The sequence below is a fragment of the Prunus dulcis genome, chromosome 3 (assembly GCF_902201215.1).
Source record: "Prunus dulcis chromosome 3, ALMONDv2, whole genome shotgun sequence".
Taxonomy (NCBI): domain Eukaryota; kingdom Viridiplantae; phylum Streptophyta; class Magnoliopsida; order Rosales; family Rosaceae; genus Prunus; species Prunus dulcis.
In genome coordinates this window covers 379,019-394,777 of record NC_047652.1, presented here as the reverse complement: position 1 = coordinate 394,777, position 15,759 = coordinate 379,019, and the positions used below count along the sequence as shown (strand labels likewise).

Below are 15,759 nucleotides of genomic sequence, written 5' to 3'. Positions count from 1 at the left end.
TCACCCAATCGTCACATGACTGAATAACTGTTTTTAAAAAACAAGAGAATTGTGGGGATGGGAACAGTGTATGTCAACTATCAGATCATACCAAATTACCAACCAATATAAAGATTTGATTTGAGAAAATTGTGCAGCTGACAGTAGTCTAGATTCAGTGGCACCATAAGTACACCGTGGTCTACACGTTTTGATCAAATTTTAGGGTCAATCGCCACGGGGATGAATTTGACTAATATTTTTCGTATTCAAAAGCCTTCAACATATTTTTGTTGCCTTTGATTAGTGTCTATCACTCGGCATAGAGGGTTGATAGATTTGGGTACCGCACCACACTTACAGAAATGTATCCTTATAAATAAATAAAAAATTAAAACAAATCCTGAATTCTAAACTCATAATTTCACAAACCAAACGAATACCCAAACATACGAGAATTTTACTAGAACAGTGAGCCTCTTTCCTTACATCTATTGACATTTTATTGCCAGTACCAGTAACTCAAAATTACAAAATGCCGCAAGATTTGCCAATAATTCAGGGCTTTTTATGTGTTGGGTTAAATGCAAGGACAGACTATTTGGATCCGGGCTTGTTGTGTCAGTAGAATAAGACATGAATGAGGCCCATATCCAAATGGAGTCTGGTGGCAACAGACCAGAGCGGGACTCGTGCCCCTGTGAATCTGTGATCGTGATTTTGTGGTCTTGAGACTCCTGAGTATGACATTTTACTTGCTTTTCAGTTTTGTATCTCTCGCTGCTTTTCTTCTGCTTTATAATTCGTGCTCTTTTTTTTTGCTTTTTTTTGTTTGACCATGTCTTTTGCTTGTGCAACGGCTCCAGCAGCCTGCATTTCAAGCCCAAACTGTTCCAGCAGTCTCAGCCACATACCCATTTGGAGAAGCTCTTCTCTAAGACCACCACCACCTTCTCTCAGTGACATCTCCTTCAAAATCCCATGTGGGTCTTTCAAGCGAAGCTCGAGCCTCACTGGATTCAGAACCCTCTCCCCTGTTATGCAATGGCAGGACTGCACGTAATGCCACCTCTGCTTTGCTTTTATAATACTCTAGTTTTTTTGTCTGTCTTTGTTTTTCTTGTTCATCAGTCATACAATCAGGCTATCAAGAAATAGTTAATTGGTAGTATAATGGAGCTTCAATGATTGCTTAGACTGAATCCACATTAGAAAATAGTTACTGATAATCCATACTTTTCAGAATTGAATATCAATTAGTATGTAGCTTTCCCCTTTGATTGGAGGGTTTCCATTATACTCTAATTTGTATTTTAATTTTAATTATTAGGACTGTTGTAGACCAACTTCTTCACCATAGTGCAAATAAGTATTATTCTTATTTCTGTCTTATTAGATTTGTGTAATCAAATGCACAAGATATGGGTGGTTTCCACTAGTAAGTGGTTCTTATTCAACATATACTTTACCTGGAAAATGCCCTGCCTGTTTATTAAGTTGATGCTTCTTATGATGCTTAATCCTTTCTCAGAACCCAATGAAAAACCATAAGTAGTATCAAACGAGTGCTTGGAGTGAGGTCTAGCACCTTTCTGCTCTAAATTCGGGCAGTAAATGAAAGCCTTACTAATAATGTGATCAAATGCAGAGTAAAGATGGAAATTGATGTGCCAATTTCAGTTGCTTATGATTGCTACTCTGATCGTGAGGCAATTCCCCGTTGGATGCCCTTTATTTCAACTGTGAAGGTGCTAAACAACTCTCCCGATGCTATTTAGATGATATCTAATTATATTTGAAGCAAATTTGCTTTTTCTTTCTGGTGCTATGTAACGTATATCCACTTGTATCAATACGTGTTGCAACCCAATAATGTTTTTTACAGCCTATATGTGAGATGTTGATAAGTCTGCTGATTGTGAGGGAATAATTGATTGTCCTATAGTTTGATTCCTTAAGAGTAAAATGCTGTAGCTAATATTTTTCAACTTGGCTGATCATAGGTTCAGTTTCTCATTTTTAAAAGATTGATATTTGATATACTATTTTATAAAAACAGATATTGGAAGACAAGCCTGACCTATCACGATGGTCGCTTAAGTATAAAGCTTTTGGCCGTGATATTGAGTTCTCATGGCTTGCTCGAAATATGCAGGTAAGAATTATGTTTTAGTTAAAATTTGTTTTTCCTTCCACAATTCCTCCATCAACTGTAAGAGAAATGATGTGTCCTTACAATATTCCCTTTCTCACTGTCGTGTAAATACCTTCGTGCAGCCTATACCGAATCAGAAAATCCACTGGAGATCTCTGGAAGGTCTTCCTAACAGGTGAGAAGAAGAGAAATATTAGAAGAAAGTTGAAACTGTGTACTTTAGTAGACTTTTTGCTCAATATTATAAATGTGTCTTTTAGGGCTTTAGATGAAACATTTGGAAAGAATGCATTATAAGCACTTTTTTCATAATTGATTGGGGTTTATGTAGTGTTGATGCTTGTATATTGTGTCATCCTAGAGCTTATATAACAAATTACCAAATCACTTTTAGTTATTTGGTTAAAATCTACTGAGGAAAAAATCAGACTATTGAAAAAAAATACATATGAAATTTCAGTGTTGAAAGTAGTTTCTTGGTTGGTGTAGCTAAGTAAACTAGAAGCTACCTGGTTCTATCTCCAGCAAAAGCTCAAAGACGACATCTTAGGTTCATCTTAAGTGGAAATTTTGTATTCCATAAGAAGGAGTGAATACTCGATAAAAGAGTGTAAATTGTTTGATTTCTTGTTTCTAAAAATTATCTGGAAGTCACTGTCTGGTGCAGCACAGACATTGATGCTCATGTTATTAAGGTTGCAACATAGGAAAATATAATAATGAGGGAGGAATGTTAAATGTTGTGTTTGTATATTGTATGCAAATGAAGTAGACGCTATTTCTTTTGCTTTCTATGTTGATATGAGAATCTTGATAAACTGTTTTACTTCCATGGCAGAGGTGCTGTCCGGTTTTATCCAAAAGGTCCTTCATCATGCCTAGTAGAAGTGAGGCTGCTCTTTCAAATATTGACTTTGAATTTCTGCAGTTGTAGTTTTTTGTGGTGTTATGAATCTTCTTTACACGCTTGTCTCTGATCAGCGACAGTTTGACGGTGTTCAATGCCTCTTATAGGCATCAGAATGCCATTCAATTGATGCCTCCCTGGGGAGATCAATAATTTGCAATTAGATTATTTATAATTTTTGCTCCATCCCTGGCGATCAATTGAATGGCCTGGACAGACATTCATTGGATTTGTTTAACACAAAATAATATGCATTGACATGGTTTCCTGTTCTAGGTTTCTCTGAGTAACGGAAACTAGGAAAAGAGCAACTTTCTTTCTGATTTTCCATGTTGTATATCTCATAGTGCTCCTGTCATTTTTCAATCTCAGCTAACCGTGTCTTATGAAGTTCCTCCAATCCTGGCTCCAGTGGCATCAGTAAGTGTTCTAACTATGGTTTAGATATTATGCATTCTCTACACAGGTTGAAAATCAGTTCAAATATAAAGATTTTGTTTGATAGCATTGCATAAAGAACATAACAAAATGTTGTTTACTTGACGTGGGATGAAATAATCCATCATTCTGATTTCTGATATGACGTCCTCCAGGCACTGCAACCTTTTCTTGAAAGTTTACTTGGACGTGGCTTGGAAAGGTTTGCAACATTTTCAAAAAGCTACAAATCAGACTCAACGGTATAACAGTTCAAAAGGTTAACCGATTCTGAATGTCACGAATTCGTTTAACGTGGCAAATGTTTCCAATGAAATATAATACCAATGTGCTATCATTTAATTTGTTATCAGTTGTAATACCAATGATTTTCTTGCTGAAGAACAAAAGGAGCACAATGAAGATCTTTGTGAGATCATTTGGGTCAATGGCCATCTCCTAAACGAACGGCTTTCTCTGTTATATGTTACTCCCCTAAAAGAAAAAGAATTAAAGAAATTATGATACCTTTAGGCTTGGAGTCTACATAATCTTTGTTACTTGAATTGTTTATGAATGGGTTACTTGACTTGTTTATGCTTCCATGTTTTGTATCAATCAGCCTTGATACGGAAGAAAATGGATGGTTCTCTATCTCTCTCTCTCTCTCTTTCTGGAAGTTAGACTAATGGAAGTCAGGTAAAAGACATAAAAGCCCTGTGAGGATTTTCCTGTTGGCTAAAAATTCCCTGTTAGATTTGTCCCATCTTTTTAAAATCAAGCACCAAAAGACACGGGGGAAAAAGAAAGAAAGAAACAATTCATTGAACTATAGAAAATCACTTAGTGGCTTGTCAATTGCTAATCGTATATTAGGGGTTACATTGTTGAAAGCCAAGTGCTAAAAGGACAAAAGCAGAGGAAGAGCTAAAAAGAAATGAAGATCCAAATAATATACATAAAATAAATACACATGAGAGGATTACAAATGGACTACATCGGATGAACCAATCACTCTGTGCTGTAAACTAAAAGAATGTATGAACATACATCTTTTTACAACACAATCACCATCCCCGTCCCCCTTCTTATGTATGTACATCAACCCAGAGCTCACTGAACACCTACAAAACTGATAGCTGCTTTTTTATCTCATGACTGAAGCAGCCAAAACAATGTATGAGGGAGACATTTATTTGAAAAATTATATCTACAATCAACCACTGGCACTGCTGTCCAACAAGCTCCTCAAACTACATAGGGCCTCCGCAGAGAGGCTGCAGCACCTAAATCTTCGTTCCCGCTGTGGTGATGGTTCTCGATGATCAAGAGGGGAGAAGCATACCACAATCACAGTGAGATTATCAAACGTGTTGAGGCGAAGAGCCTCCATAACAAGATCCCTTGCGCACTGCTCCGGGTCATCATGCCGCCGTAGCCCACGTCGAACAAGGCTAACTGCATGCTGACTTGACATCACATCCCAAATCCCATCACACCCTATAATGAGAAACTCATCATCCTCTGTTAAAACCACTTGCCGGAACTCTGGATCGGCAATAAGTGGTGATGAAGAACCACGAGGAAACTTCATGTCCCAGTCGCCTAATGCTCGGGTTACCGATAAGACGCCATTCAGATACCCATCATCAACATATCCACCCAATTCTTCAACCCTCTTCCTTTCTGAGGGATAAATGGGCCTGTGGTCTTGAGACATATCGATTGCCTCCCCTTTCCGGCAGAGAACAGCTCGGCAATCCCCAGCATTGGCTACCATTAGAAGCCTGAAAAAGAGGATAACAAGGTCAATCACCATGGAAGAGAATAAAAAGTAGAATGGACAAAAATATATAATCGCCAATACTGAAGAGGTATGCAAAAAAAATTTCGTGCTCGGCATAACTTGAATAAATAAAAAAAGGTTGACAAATCATACATGGGATATTAGTTTTGATAATGAACCACACTTGATATAGTAACATAACACCATATGTTTGTGAAATCAATATTAGATATTTGAAATGAAGCCTAGGTAGGCCAAGGAAACAGGTTATTTTGGCACAATGGGAAGGGAGGAAAAAGAGTTCTAAGGCATAGATATACCTTCCAAATATCATAGCAGTTAATGCTGTTGTCCCAGATGAACTGCTTACACTGCAGTCATCTGCCAGCGCAAGGTCAACCAGATGAAATGCCTTATGGAGGGAGTTCTCAAGCTCCTCTGAGAAAATCTCATCAACTTCAGAAATCTGAGGAAAATCGGCATCTTCAAAAAAAAATCTGAGCATATTTTTTCTGACATAAGATGCCGCTTCAGGTCCTCCATGTCCATCAAATACCTATATAACATTTTCAACCTCAGTAAGCATCAAAACTAGCAAACCATCAAGTTCAAGGTTATTGCAATTAGAAGTCCAAAGTGATATTATTACCCCATACAAGGCACTTGGCGTGGGAAAATTAAAGAGTGATCCCAAGTGTGAAGATAGATCATCTATTAGTATATGTTCATCTTCCATATATCTACGGGGTCCGATGTCAGCAAAGCTACCAGAACGGAGCCTAGGGAAGAATTGAAGATCAGCCGATTCTGGAGCCAAATCAGGAATTTTATCCGCAGGTTTAACATCCTGAAAAGAAGTAAAGAATAAGGAATTAAATGCCAAGATTTTCCATTGACACATATAAAATACTACCATACTGCCTGGTAGAATTGTTTCTAACGAGCAGCAACTATACAGTAGAAATTGAAGGCTTAAGACACGAAGAGAATCTATGATGTGTATCCATTCCTAAGATTTTCCAAACCTATGTGAATCAGGTCAAATTTTCAATTCACCATGCAATTCATATTTGTTTAAGTTCATTAACAATGCGGATAGTTGTTCACAATTATAATTATGTAGCGGTAAGATCATCATATAAACCATCCGTCCAGACTTGCAAGTACCCAACACTCACACAACATCACAATTCTATGTGAAGAATACAGTTTTCTCTACTTCATGAGACCAAAAAGAACAAACAGATAACTTGATACAGCACAGGTTCTGAAAGGAACCAGAAATCTACAAATTGCCAGCTTTGAAAATCGGCATCATACATGGGCAAAAAGTCAACATTGATTTTCATCCACATCGAACCCAACCAATGTTTTGACGAATCATGGTAACAGAGTACCATACCAGGCGGGCATCTTTTATTTAAGGGTCCTTTATTTAATCATCACATTAACCAAAAAATAATTAGTTATCTAACAAGAACAAAAACTTACCTTTACCTTGTAAGAACCAACTTTCGCAGTTCAATTATAAAACAAGGTAATTCACTCTAATTTCTTATATTTATGTGCAAAACTTCCATCAAAATTCAGCTACCCAGTAAGCACAAAACCCTATATTTTAAAAGTCAGAAACCATAAGAATTCAACGCAAGTACCAAATTCGAGGTCCAAAACTACAACAAAAAAAACCCAGATTCATGATCACCTAAAACCAAACTAAACCACATCGCAATTGACAACTAGAAGATCAAACGGTCCAAAAAGCGGAGCATCAAGGTCAGAAAACTCACGACTTGAGAGCTCGTTATAGCATCGGAGACGGATTCCGAAGCACGATTTCGGTCAAAACTCTTGGGCGAAATCGACTGTGAAACTGCAACTACATCTTCAACCTCATGAACATTAGTCCCTTTACCAAAATACTGAACCTCCAAAACGGGCACGCTCTGCTGACACACAATCTTAGCTTCTGCCACCATTTTCTATCAAATCATACCACACAAACAAACACCTTTAAGAAAATGATCCCAAAACTTTGTTAAGCTCAAAGAAAACTTCAACAACGACGACGACGAAGAGAATCAGATATTTTTGTTATTTTCTTGCGGTTTCTTGAGACTTTTCTCGCACTTTCTATTCGGTTTTCTTTCTTTTTTAGCTGAATCAGCGAAGAATTGAGTGAGTTTGGCTTGAACCGGTATTTATATGGTCGGGTTGTTTGGGTGAGAAGGGTTACCGGTGGCTAGCGGTAAGGTTGTTGGGTCATTGACACGTGTGGGTTTTCAGGAGCTTTCACAGTTTACTGTTGAGAACAGCAAGGATTTCGGTTGACGGACACGTGACGGTTTTTAGGTTGACGCGTGACTTTTGGACTATTGCAAGAGCTGTTACCTGGAAATTACTCAGACGCCCTTCTTCCATGAACAGCTTGAATGAACTGTCACTTACCGAGTTGACTTTTCAGCGGGAAGGAGGGTGTATGTGGCATTGTCGGTTGTTTCAGAGGGTAATTTGGGGAAAACGTGGCCGTTGCCGCGGAGAAACTTTTTATTGGCATTTTCAGCGCTAACACATTACAATGCTTTAGCCGAATGCGTGCTGACGTTGAAGGGTGATCATGCATGACAGCATGAATTAGAGAACTTTTTTCCTTGAATTGACGGAAATGTCCCTGGTCTTTCTTTAGGGAGGGTTAACCGCATACAACAAAAGTCGAGCAGCTGCTTGTTGAATGTCTCATTATATATCAAACTTGTCAAACGCGCTCCTCGAATGATGGGTGGGGCCCAGCTGTTTGGACGGTCAGATACCAACACGTCCAAATGGTCTCATCTCATATAATCCCTACAACAACTTCTTCTTTGCAAACCTTCCACGCAACCAACTTCTTTTAGTACCGATACTCAAACTAATCACGCCAACACCGATCACATTTGCAGATAGTTGAACGTAACGAATTGGTTGTACGCATGCATCAAACTACCAATCCTATAGTTCAATCAATTTCTTTTTCCAATCAGCCAACCGATCATTAAAAATATCGACAACATATTGAGATAATGTAGTCTATTTGAGAATCATGTTATAGTAAAAGGTTCAATTTGTGGATTTCTCCCTAGATGTTATAATATATTTGATGTATGGAGAGATTGCTTTTTTTTTTTTGTTATTGCCAAAATTAAGAAGTGATAGAGGAGGTTTTCTCTCATACACTGTTAAAGTTTTATGACAACTAATCTATAAGTCAATGCTTCTTTTCATAAAATTAAATTAAATTAAATTAGTAGAGAGTTGGTGTATTTAATATAAAGAATACAGAAATTAAGAGAGAAATGTCAACGCATTTACGTGTCATTCCCATAAGCCAATTAAGTTTCCAGGAACCTAAGATACTACGTACGTACATATATATATATCACTACTTTTGTTAGGTAAAAAATTTATGTGTTGGCTCATTATTGGTAAAACGTGCTAACGTTGAAACTTGAAGGCCCTGCATGATTGACAGATAAGAAAGATAGCTTGATGAGAATGTATTGTTTCGGGATTTGGGATCTAAGGTTGATTCTAATCTGAGCAACGGTGAAATTATTGTAACGTACCTTTCTTATCTCATCCCTCAAATGATGATGACGAATGGATATCCAATTATTTGGGTTTTTGGAGATTCGAGAACATTAGGTGGCGTTTTAACCGTGGCTCTCCTACATCTCATGTCTTAACCAAATTCCTTTACTTTTTCTTATTACTGGATGTGATTAGGTGTCCTGCCTCCTTTTGCCACACACCATTTGTTTTATTTTAAATTAATTATGCTATAAATTAAATACAATTCTTAATTATGCTAAAGTGGGTTTGGTGGTCCGACTGGTCAAGTCACTAATTATTTCTATGTAGATGGTCCTCAGTCTTAATTATTTGTTAATAATGACTTATGAGACCAACACCTGAAAATTAATGCCTTGTGGATCAACCAAACCTAAAATCTGTCACTAATTCATTGTTGGTTACCTCAATTACAAACCCATGAATTGATTAATTTATGTAAAGCACTCATTATGCGGATCCAACACAAATTTAATAACCACTACCTTATCTGAAAACTGGCTACTACTTTGCACAAACTTTATATCATATATCACTATGAATATGATATTTCTGTTTGAGATTCAAGGTTTGATTTGAGGGATCATATTTGACCCAATTCGAATTTGATCAAACTGGGCCAGGGAGACTAAAGAAAAGTACAGATCCTTATTTCGACCCAGAACTGAACCCAAAGGATTGTTAATTGTTGGGCTCATAATTGGGCCAAGTATTCTCAAGGAATTTGTGCTGTTGGTCCTAAAGAAATCTGATGAAGGATAATAAAGTAATTTTGCTAAAAACAAGAAAAAGTCGGATGAGGAGAGAAAACAAGAAAGTCATGGGGAGGGCAGCCAAGTCTCCCAACTGCCATAATAATTGTTTGTTACAAAGCGAGAGACTTTGAAAGTGGACGGGACAGGCCCCACCCTGGGAGGGGTTTGAAGTTTGACCGGTCAAAAGAGGGAGAGACTGTTGAAAGTTGAAAAAGAAAGAGAGAGGTTTGAGGAACGAGGAACGAGGCAGAGAGAGAAACAGATATATTACCAAATAATTGATTGATTAATAATATTATTTATTAATTAAAAAAACACACATAAATGTTTGAGCTCTTCTCTCTCTCTCTCTCTCTCTCTCTCTCTCTGTGTTTTTGAGTTTTGACTGCCTTCTTCTTCACCAAACAGACAAAAACCAAACCAAATCCAATCTTCATTCATTTCATTAACCAACCTCAACCCTTCCCCTCCCTCCTCCTTTGTAGTTTCTCCAAAATCCAAATCTCAAATCTCAAATCTCTCTCTCTCTCTCTCTCTCTCTCTCTCTCTCTCTCTCTCTCTCTCTCTCTCTCTTCCTTTGTAGTTTCAAGTTTCAATAACACAACCCAAAACCAAGTAAATAGCTTGTAGCCTGGTACTAATCAAACTTAATTAGATTGGAGTGATTCTGATTGACATTTTTAAAATTTCACATCGCATCATCAATCTAACCCACTGATCATGGCGCACACTCACGCAGATCGGTAAAATTCCTTTTTTTTTCTCATACCTTTACCAGCTTATATATATATATATATATATATATATATTTTTTTTTTTTTCATTTTCCGTTCTGTTTGTCTGTCATATCAATTACATTTTTTTCTTCTCTTTTTTTGCCATGTAAATTTTTAGCTTCTCTCAATAGGTTGTCGTACGTACAATAAAATCAAATCCTGTTGTTTTTTTTAAAAATAAAAATAAAAATTTTCATTTTGCCCTTTTCTGTAGTGTAATTTGTGTTTGAGATATGTTTGGTTGCCAAGAAATTGCAGGAAAGTGACAGAAATTAAAATTTGTGAATTGTAGATAAGAGCCTTGTGCTGCAGCATCCGTTTAATTTATGGGAAAGTGCCTTCCTTTGTTTTGTGCTTGCTCACTTCTTTATTTTGGATTTGCTTCCTTGCATCACATATTTAACTGTGTTTTTATTGTCAATTTTTAGCTCTGGTATGATTTCATTGAATCAATCTAATGTTGAGTTATTAACTATTTTAAAGTTTTCGAAACAAATTCACATTCGGTGCTTGGCTTTGGCCTCTTGTTTAATAATTCCGTTACAGTTCATAGATTCACCAATAAAGGAATGTATTAATACAAGGAACTGTGTCTCAGCGTTGATTGACTCCAATCAGAACATCTGTTTTATGATCTTAACAACATTTGGAAATAACTCTCTTCACATATATTGCCATTGGATAAATGCCTTAATGCATCGTTATGCTTTCTGCAGGTAAATTATTGATATGTTTTATTAATTTGAGAAGGGGAATCTAGAAGGCTATTCGCTCAGTTATTTTTGTTTGAGCTCATGGCTTCCGTAAGTGTGGTTCCTGCTTCTGGAATTAGAGACCCCAGTGGAAATGTAGTTGGTGTCGATAGTTTGCCTAGTGGGATGAATGATATGAAAATTAGGGATGAAAAGGTAAACTATGCCACCTCTTTCATTCTTGTATCTCCAATATTTGTTATTTTATGCAAGCTTATACTGATTCTGAAATCTGTATTTATTTTTGTTTTCCTTTTACAGGAAATGGAAGCAACTATTGTTGATGGTAATGGAACAGAGGCGGGCCATATCATTGTCACAACTATTGGTGGAAAGAATGGCCAACCAAAACAGGTAACTTTTTGAAATGTTTTTCCCCCCTTCCATTTGTATAGCTGCGCTTTGTAGTTTCTTGTATTTCAAATTGATGATGATATGATTTTCCTTTAAACGAGTGTAGACAATAAGCTATATGGCTGAACGTGTTGTTGGACATGGATCTTTTGGATTGGTTTTCCAGGTAATTTTTCGTATTACTGTTTTGCAGCTTTTAATGAGCTTATTCTCAATGAACTGTTTGTGGTTGTGGGTCTGCTAATTTTGATCGAAATATTTTGTTCGAATTTATGTCACTGAATTGCTATTTTGATTTTGTTATCCAGGCCAAATGTTTAGAAACTGGTGAAACTGTTGCTATTAAAAAGGTTCTTCAAGACAAGAGGTACAAGAACCGGGAGTTGCAAACCATGCGTCTACTAGACCACCCAAACATTGTGTCCCTTAAACATTGTTTCTTTTCGACAACTGGAAAAGATGAGCTATACCTTAACCTTGTACTTGAGTATGTCCCCGAGACTGTCCATAGGGTGATCAAACACTACAGTAAGATGAGCCAGAGGATGCCACTTATATATGTCAAACTTTATTTTTACCAGGTATGTTTTGTCTCATCTTTATTCTTTACTACAGATTTGTTCTAAATTTTTTGTATCCATACATGTCGTTTGAATTGTAAAATATTGCTTGCAATGCCTTCAGATGAGGTCTGCTTTTGTTATCATTTTGATGAAACACAGTAGATACATTTGGTCTTGAGGAATTTAAGCTTCATTACGTGACTTAAATAACTCTTACAATTTATCAGAGAATAATAGGTAACTACTTTAATTTTGAGCTCTTACATCTAAATCCTTATACCTCTTTGCAGATTTGTAGAGCACTTGCTTACATTCACAATAGTATTGGAGTTTGCCACAGGGACATTAAGCCTCAAAATTTGTTGGTATGTTGATATTTGCTCCGTTCTGTACATTGGTGCCAAATGTGTATGCATGGTTAATTGATTGGGTATCTACATTCTAACAGGTCAATCCACATACTCATCAGCTTAAAATCTGTGACTTTGGAAGTGCGAAAGTCTTGGTTTGTTTTCTGCATCTGGGCATTCTCTAATTATGCTCTTATTTTTACTCTGGGTAATGATTTTACAATACTGAATTGGTTATACATATGACAGGTAAGAGGGGAACCCAACATATCTTACATCTGTTCGAGGTATTATCGAGCACCTGAACTTATATTTGGTGCAACCGAGTATACAACAGCCATTGACATCTGGTCTGCTGGCTGTGTTCTAGCTGAGCTACTGCTTGGACAGGTAGGTTTTGATCTTCAGTAAGTTAATTTCCTTCTTCTTTAGGCTCTTATATGTGTGCTAATTAAGTAATATCTATTTCTGGCAGCCCCTATTTCCTGGAGAAAGTGGAGTAGACCAGCTTGTTGAAATCATCAAGGTGATTGTGAGCTTTGAATTTTTTCAACATTAAGCTGTTGGGATAATGGTAATTGTTCTCATAATGATTTTTCTGACTCTCATCCAGGTTTTAGGTACCCCAACAAGAGAGGAAATAAAGTGCATGAACCCTAACTACACAGAATTTAAGTTTCCCCAGATTAAAGCTCACCCATGGCACAAGGTACTGGGGATATCACTTGTGGTTTATTTGCTTTCCAAGAAAACTGCATGTTAATATTTCTTTTGTGTATCATTGATAATCAGATATTCCACAAGCGCATGCCCCCTGAAGCTGTGGATCTTGTATCGAGGCTACTGCAGTACTCTCCAAACCTTCGAAGTACAGCTGTGAGTATTGATGTGATCCATTATCACTCTACCTCTTTCAGGCTGTCTTTGCGTTCATCTATGTTATGTTGTCCTCATCCTAAGAAATGCTCATTGATTTTATGCTGGATGTGCAAGCCCATGTGGAGTCCATTACATACTTCTTTTTCCTGTCCTATGTATGGAAAGTCTGTCCTTAAATATCATGTATCCTATGTATGGGATATGCCTTACAGAGTTCTGCTCCTGATTGAATGTTAATCTGTCTACTTAAGCTTAGTGTGGTACATTATGCCATCAAGATGTTATTGTAAAGGGTTTATGTTTCCAATGCAGTTGGAGGCCTTAGCTCATCCATTCTTTGATGAGTTGCGTGACCCTAACACCCGCTTGCCAAATGGACGTTTCCTCCCCCCATTGTTCAACTTTAAGGCTCATGGTAATAAGCGTTTTTGGTACTGTACTTTCTCACTTTGATTTTATTCATTGAGATGTCTAATCCTAACGGGTAATTCTTTTTTAATGATCCTGGCATTGATTAGAACTGAAGGGAGTACCTGCAGAGATGCTGGTTAAGCTGATTCCAGAGCATGCAAGAAAACAGTGTGCCTTCCTTGGGTCGTCGTAACTGTTCTTAGTAGTTGATGTTTGCTCTGCACAGGAAAATGTGGGCTGCTGTAGAAACGTAGCTTGTGTCCCATTTGAATGTGATCGTCATATTGAAGCTGTAATATTTGTCTTTTCAAATCCCTTGTTTATTTGTTTTTATATTTATCCGCTTTAGATTTGTATGTAGAAGAAAGAAGATTAAGAAGGTTCTTCTGCTTACTAAGTCCTCAGATCTTAATGGGTTTGCACACCCTTGATTATTATGATTATTATTCTTTTTTTCTTTTTATATTGATAGATTGTCGTGTAAGCAGATGTTACTCATATACCTCAATGGTTTGTGTTAGATATGTTTGACAATGCAGTGGTACTAAATGACTCGTTTGCTATCTTTTAGGTGGCACAAGGGATCACCACATCCAGCTCAACAATGCAATTGTTTATTTTGGTGAGTGTAGCGCGACTTGTGCCTTAGCCGTTAGCTGTTAGCTGTTAGAAATGAGGTGGGTTTTAACAGAATAACAGCAAAAAATAGATTTTATTTACATGCTTGTAATGTCACAATGACCTCAAGGTTGGAGGAAGGACAGTCCACAAGTGAGGAGAGAGAGGGTGTTGAATAGAAAAATACGATTTTATGAAAGTTGATCAGGCTATTGAAGCTCTGCACTTTGCCGCTCAACCAGTGGAGAGGCCGGAGTATGCCCCTTTGCTGGTGCTAGGGTTCTGCATACGAGGATGATGACTCTCAAGTCTTTTTGTTTTCATTTTTCTGCAGTGCAAACGACGTCGTCTTCGCAATGCTTTTGTTTCCTTTTAATGAAACGCGCAGTATTGATGCAATTCTGACTTTGTCAAATTACTACTTTAACCTTTTTATTATCCTCCAACTAAAAAAACCTTTTTATTATTGTCAATTAAGCATGTGATGATCGAGAACCCACAACCCCAAAATCACTTCCCAATTCTCTCAAACTTTCTCCAGTGCAAATTTAAGTATTCATAACGTCTTGAAGATAATTATTAGGTAATATTTCATGGGCTTTTATAGTTTATTTCTCTCACTTTAATTTCCCCCCTCCTCTTTAGATCTTGTATGGCCAATTGAGTATTTTAAATTTTGGGATTGATTATTGTGCTTAGATGAAAATTAGTATTTATATTTAATTATATTAAACTGATTATTATGCTTTGATAATAATTAGTAGATTTATAAATTTTTCTTGTCAAAACAATTTATGTCTCAAAAAGCATACTCTTTAACGCTTTGATGCTTATGCTTCGCTTTGTCGGACCAAAACGTCTCGGCTCTTTGCTTTTTCATTATTTTATTTTTTTAATGAATTATGAATGCCATTAGTATTGTTTAAATTCTAAGGATATTTGATTATCTATTTTTTTTAAATAAAATTTTTAACCTTTTAAATATTGTACATCCCCTGAAAAAATAATTTTGGGTCCATCATTGCGCGCAATATGCATTTGTGAAAGATGTCATTCACACCCTTGTAAGTGTCATTTCTCTCTTATGAATTATAAAAGAGAAGTGTACGACGACTTTTCTCAGAGTGTTAATCACATCTCCTGCAAAGAAATTTATATTTTTCTTGAACAATAAAGAAACCTCTCTGAATATATGAAGGACATGGATTTGTTAATAGATGACATATCTTTTTACTGGCAAAAATAATATAGAGAGAGAATTCGAACACAAAACATGAGGTGCATGGTGGATGATATGGACTTGGTCGACTTGGCCTGAGAAATTGTATTTGACTCTTGCTTTTATAGACAAAGTTCAGTTTGATACGTGTACAAAGAACTTTTTTTTTTTTCTAGTGTTTTTATCAAATTATTTTTGTATATATGTCAAACTGTGAGGAAGTGAACAACTA

General features: G+C 36.7%; 3 protein-coding genes across 6 annotated transcripts; 2 read left to right on the top strand and 1 right to left on the bottom strand.

Annotated features, from left to right (window-relative positions):
- Positions 1 to 737: 737 nt before the first annotated feature.
- Positions 738 to 4,061, top strand: LOC117622134. The gene is made up of 7 exons (XM_034352691.1): positions 738 to 1,038; positions 1,628 to 1,727; positions 2,039 to 2,134; positions 2,257 to 2,309; positions 2,973 to 3,021; positions 3,414 to 3,461; positions 3,635 to 4,061. Exons 1-7 carry the CDS (start codon positions 818 to 820, stop codon positions 3,725 to 3,727), a joined length of 660 nt encoding a protein of 219 aa, XP_034208582.1. The 5' UTR covers positions 738 to 817; the 3' UTR covers positions 3,728 to 4,061.
- Positions 4,062 to 4,269: 208 nt separating this feature from the next.
- Positions 4,270 to 7,422, bottom strand: LOC117622128 (probable protein phosphatase 2C 49). Its single transcript, XM_034352681.1, has 4 exons — positions 7,035 to 7,422; positions 5,894 to 6,091; positions 5,565 to 5,800; positions 4,270 to 5,245 (listed from the first exon to the last, which is right to left on the bottom strand). The coding sequence occupies exons 1-4, from the start codon at positions 7,221 to 7,223 to the stop codon at positions 4,675 to 4,677; spliced, it is 1,194 nt and encodes a 397-aa protein (XP_034208572.1). The 5' UTR covers positions 7,224 to 7,422; the 3' UTR covers positions 4,270 to 4,674.
- Positions 7,423 to 9,963: 2,541 nt separating this feature from the next.
- LOC117621057 (glycogen synthase kinase-3 homolog MsK-3) lies at positions 9,964 to 14,707 on the top strand. 4 transcript variants are annotated; one of them, XR_004584887.1, is made up of 15 exons: positions 9,964 to 10,348; positions 11,098 to 11,289; positions 11,395 to 11,487; positions 11,594 to 11,653; positions 11,796 to 12,068; positions 12,341 to 12,415; positions 12,499 to 12,555; positions 12,650 to 12,790; positions 12,876 to 12,926; positions 13,014 to 13,109; positions 13,193 to 13,276; positions 13,592 to 13,694; positions 13,798 to 13,982; positions 14,262 to 14,312; positions 14,439 to 14,707. XR_004584887.1 is itself a non-coding variant. In XM_034351318.1 (13 exons), exons 2-13 carry the CDS (start codon positions 11,176 to 11,178, stop codon positions 13,881 to 13,883), a joined length of 1,233 nt encoding a protein of 410 aa, XP_034207209.1. In that variant the 5' UTR covers positions 9,964 to 10,348; positions 11,098 to 11,175; the 3' UTR covers positions 13,884 to 14,239. The 4 variants fall into 4 exon arrangements, 1 of the variants encoding a protein (XP_034207209.1); XR_004584886.1 differs by having other exon boundaries at positions 14,262 to 14,367; XR_004584885.1 differs by having other exon boundaries at positions 14,262 to 14,707.
- The last annotated feature ends 1,052 nt before the right edge of the window (positions 14,708 to 15,759 follow it).

Bases quoted from the DNA above. Each gene is read 5' to 3' on its own strand.
- LOC117622134 (XM_034352691.1), top strand. From the start codon at position 818: ATGTCTTTTGCTTGTGCAACGGCTCCAGCAGCCTGCATTTCAAGCCCA. The intron at 1,728-2,038 runs GTGCTAAACAAC...TTATAAAAACAG, and splicing joins CCTTTATTTCAACTGTGAAG to ATATTGGAAGACAAGCCTGA. The intron at 3,022-3,413 runs GTGAGGCTGCTC...TTTCAATCTCAG, and splicing joins CTTCATCATGCCTAGTAGAA to CTAACCGTGTCTTATGAAGT.
- LOC117622128 (XM_034352681.1), bottom strand. From the start codon at position 7,223: ATGGTGGCAGAAGCTAAGATTGTGTGTCAGCAGAGCGTGCCCGTTTTG. The intron at 5,801-5,893 runs GTAATAATATCA...AATGTTATATAG, and splicing joins CGCCAAGTGCCTTGTATGGG to GTATTTGATGGACATGGAGG. The intron at 5,246-5,564 runs GTATATCTATGC...CCTCTTTTTCAG, and splicing joins ACTGCTATGATATTTGGAAG to GCTTCTAATGGTAGCCAATG.
- LOC117621057 (XM_034351318.1), top strand. From the start codon at position 11,176: ATGGCTTCCGTAAGTGTGGTTCCTGCTTCTGGAATTAGAGACCCCAGT. The intron at 11,290-11,394 runs GTAAACTATGCC...TTCCTTTTACAG, and splicing joins TGAAAATTAGGGATGAAAAG to GAAATGGAAGCAACTATTGT. The intron at 11,654-11,795 runs GTAATTTTTCGT...TTTGTTATCCAG, and splicing joins CTTTTGGATTGGTTTTCCAG to GCCAAATGTTTAGAAACTGG.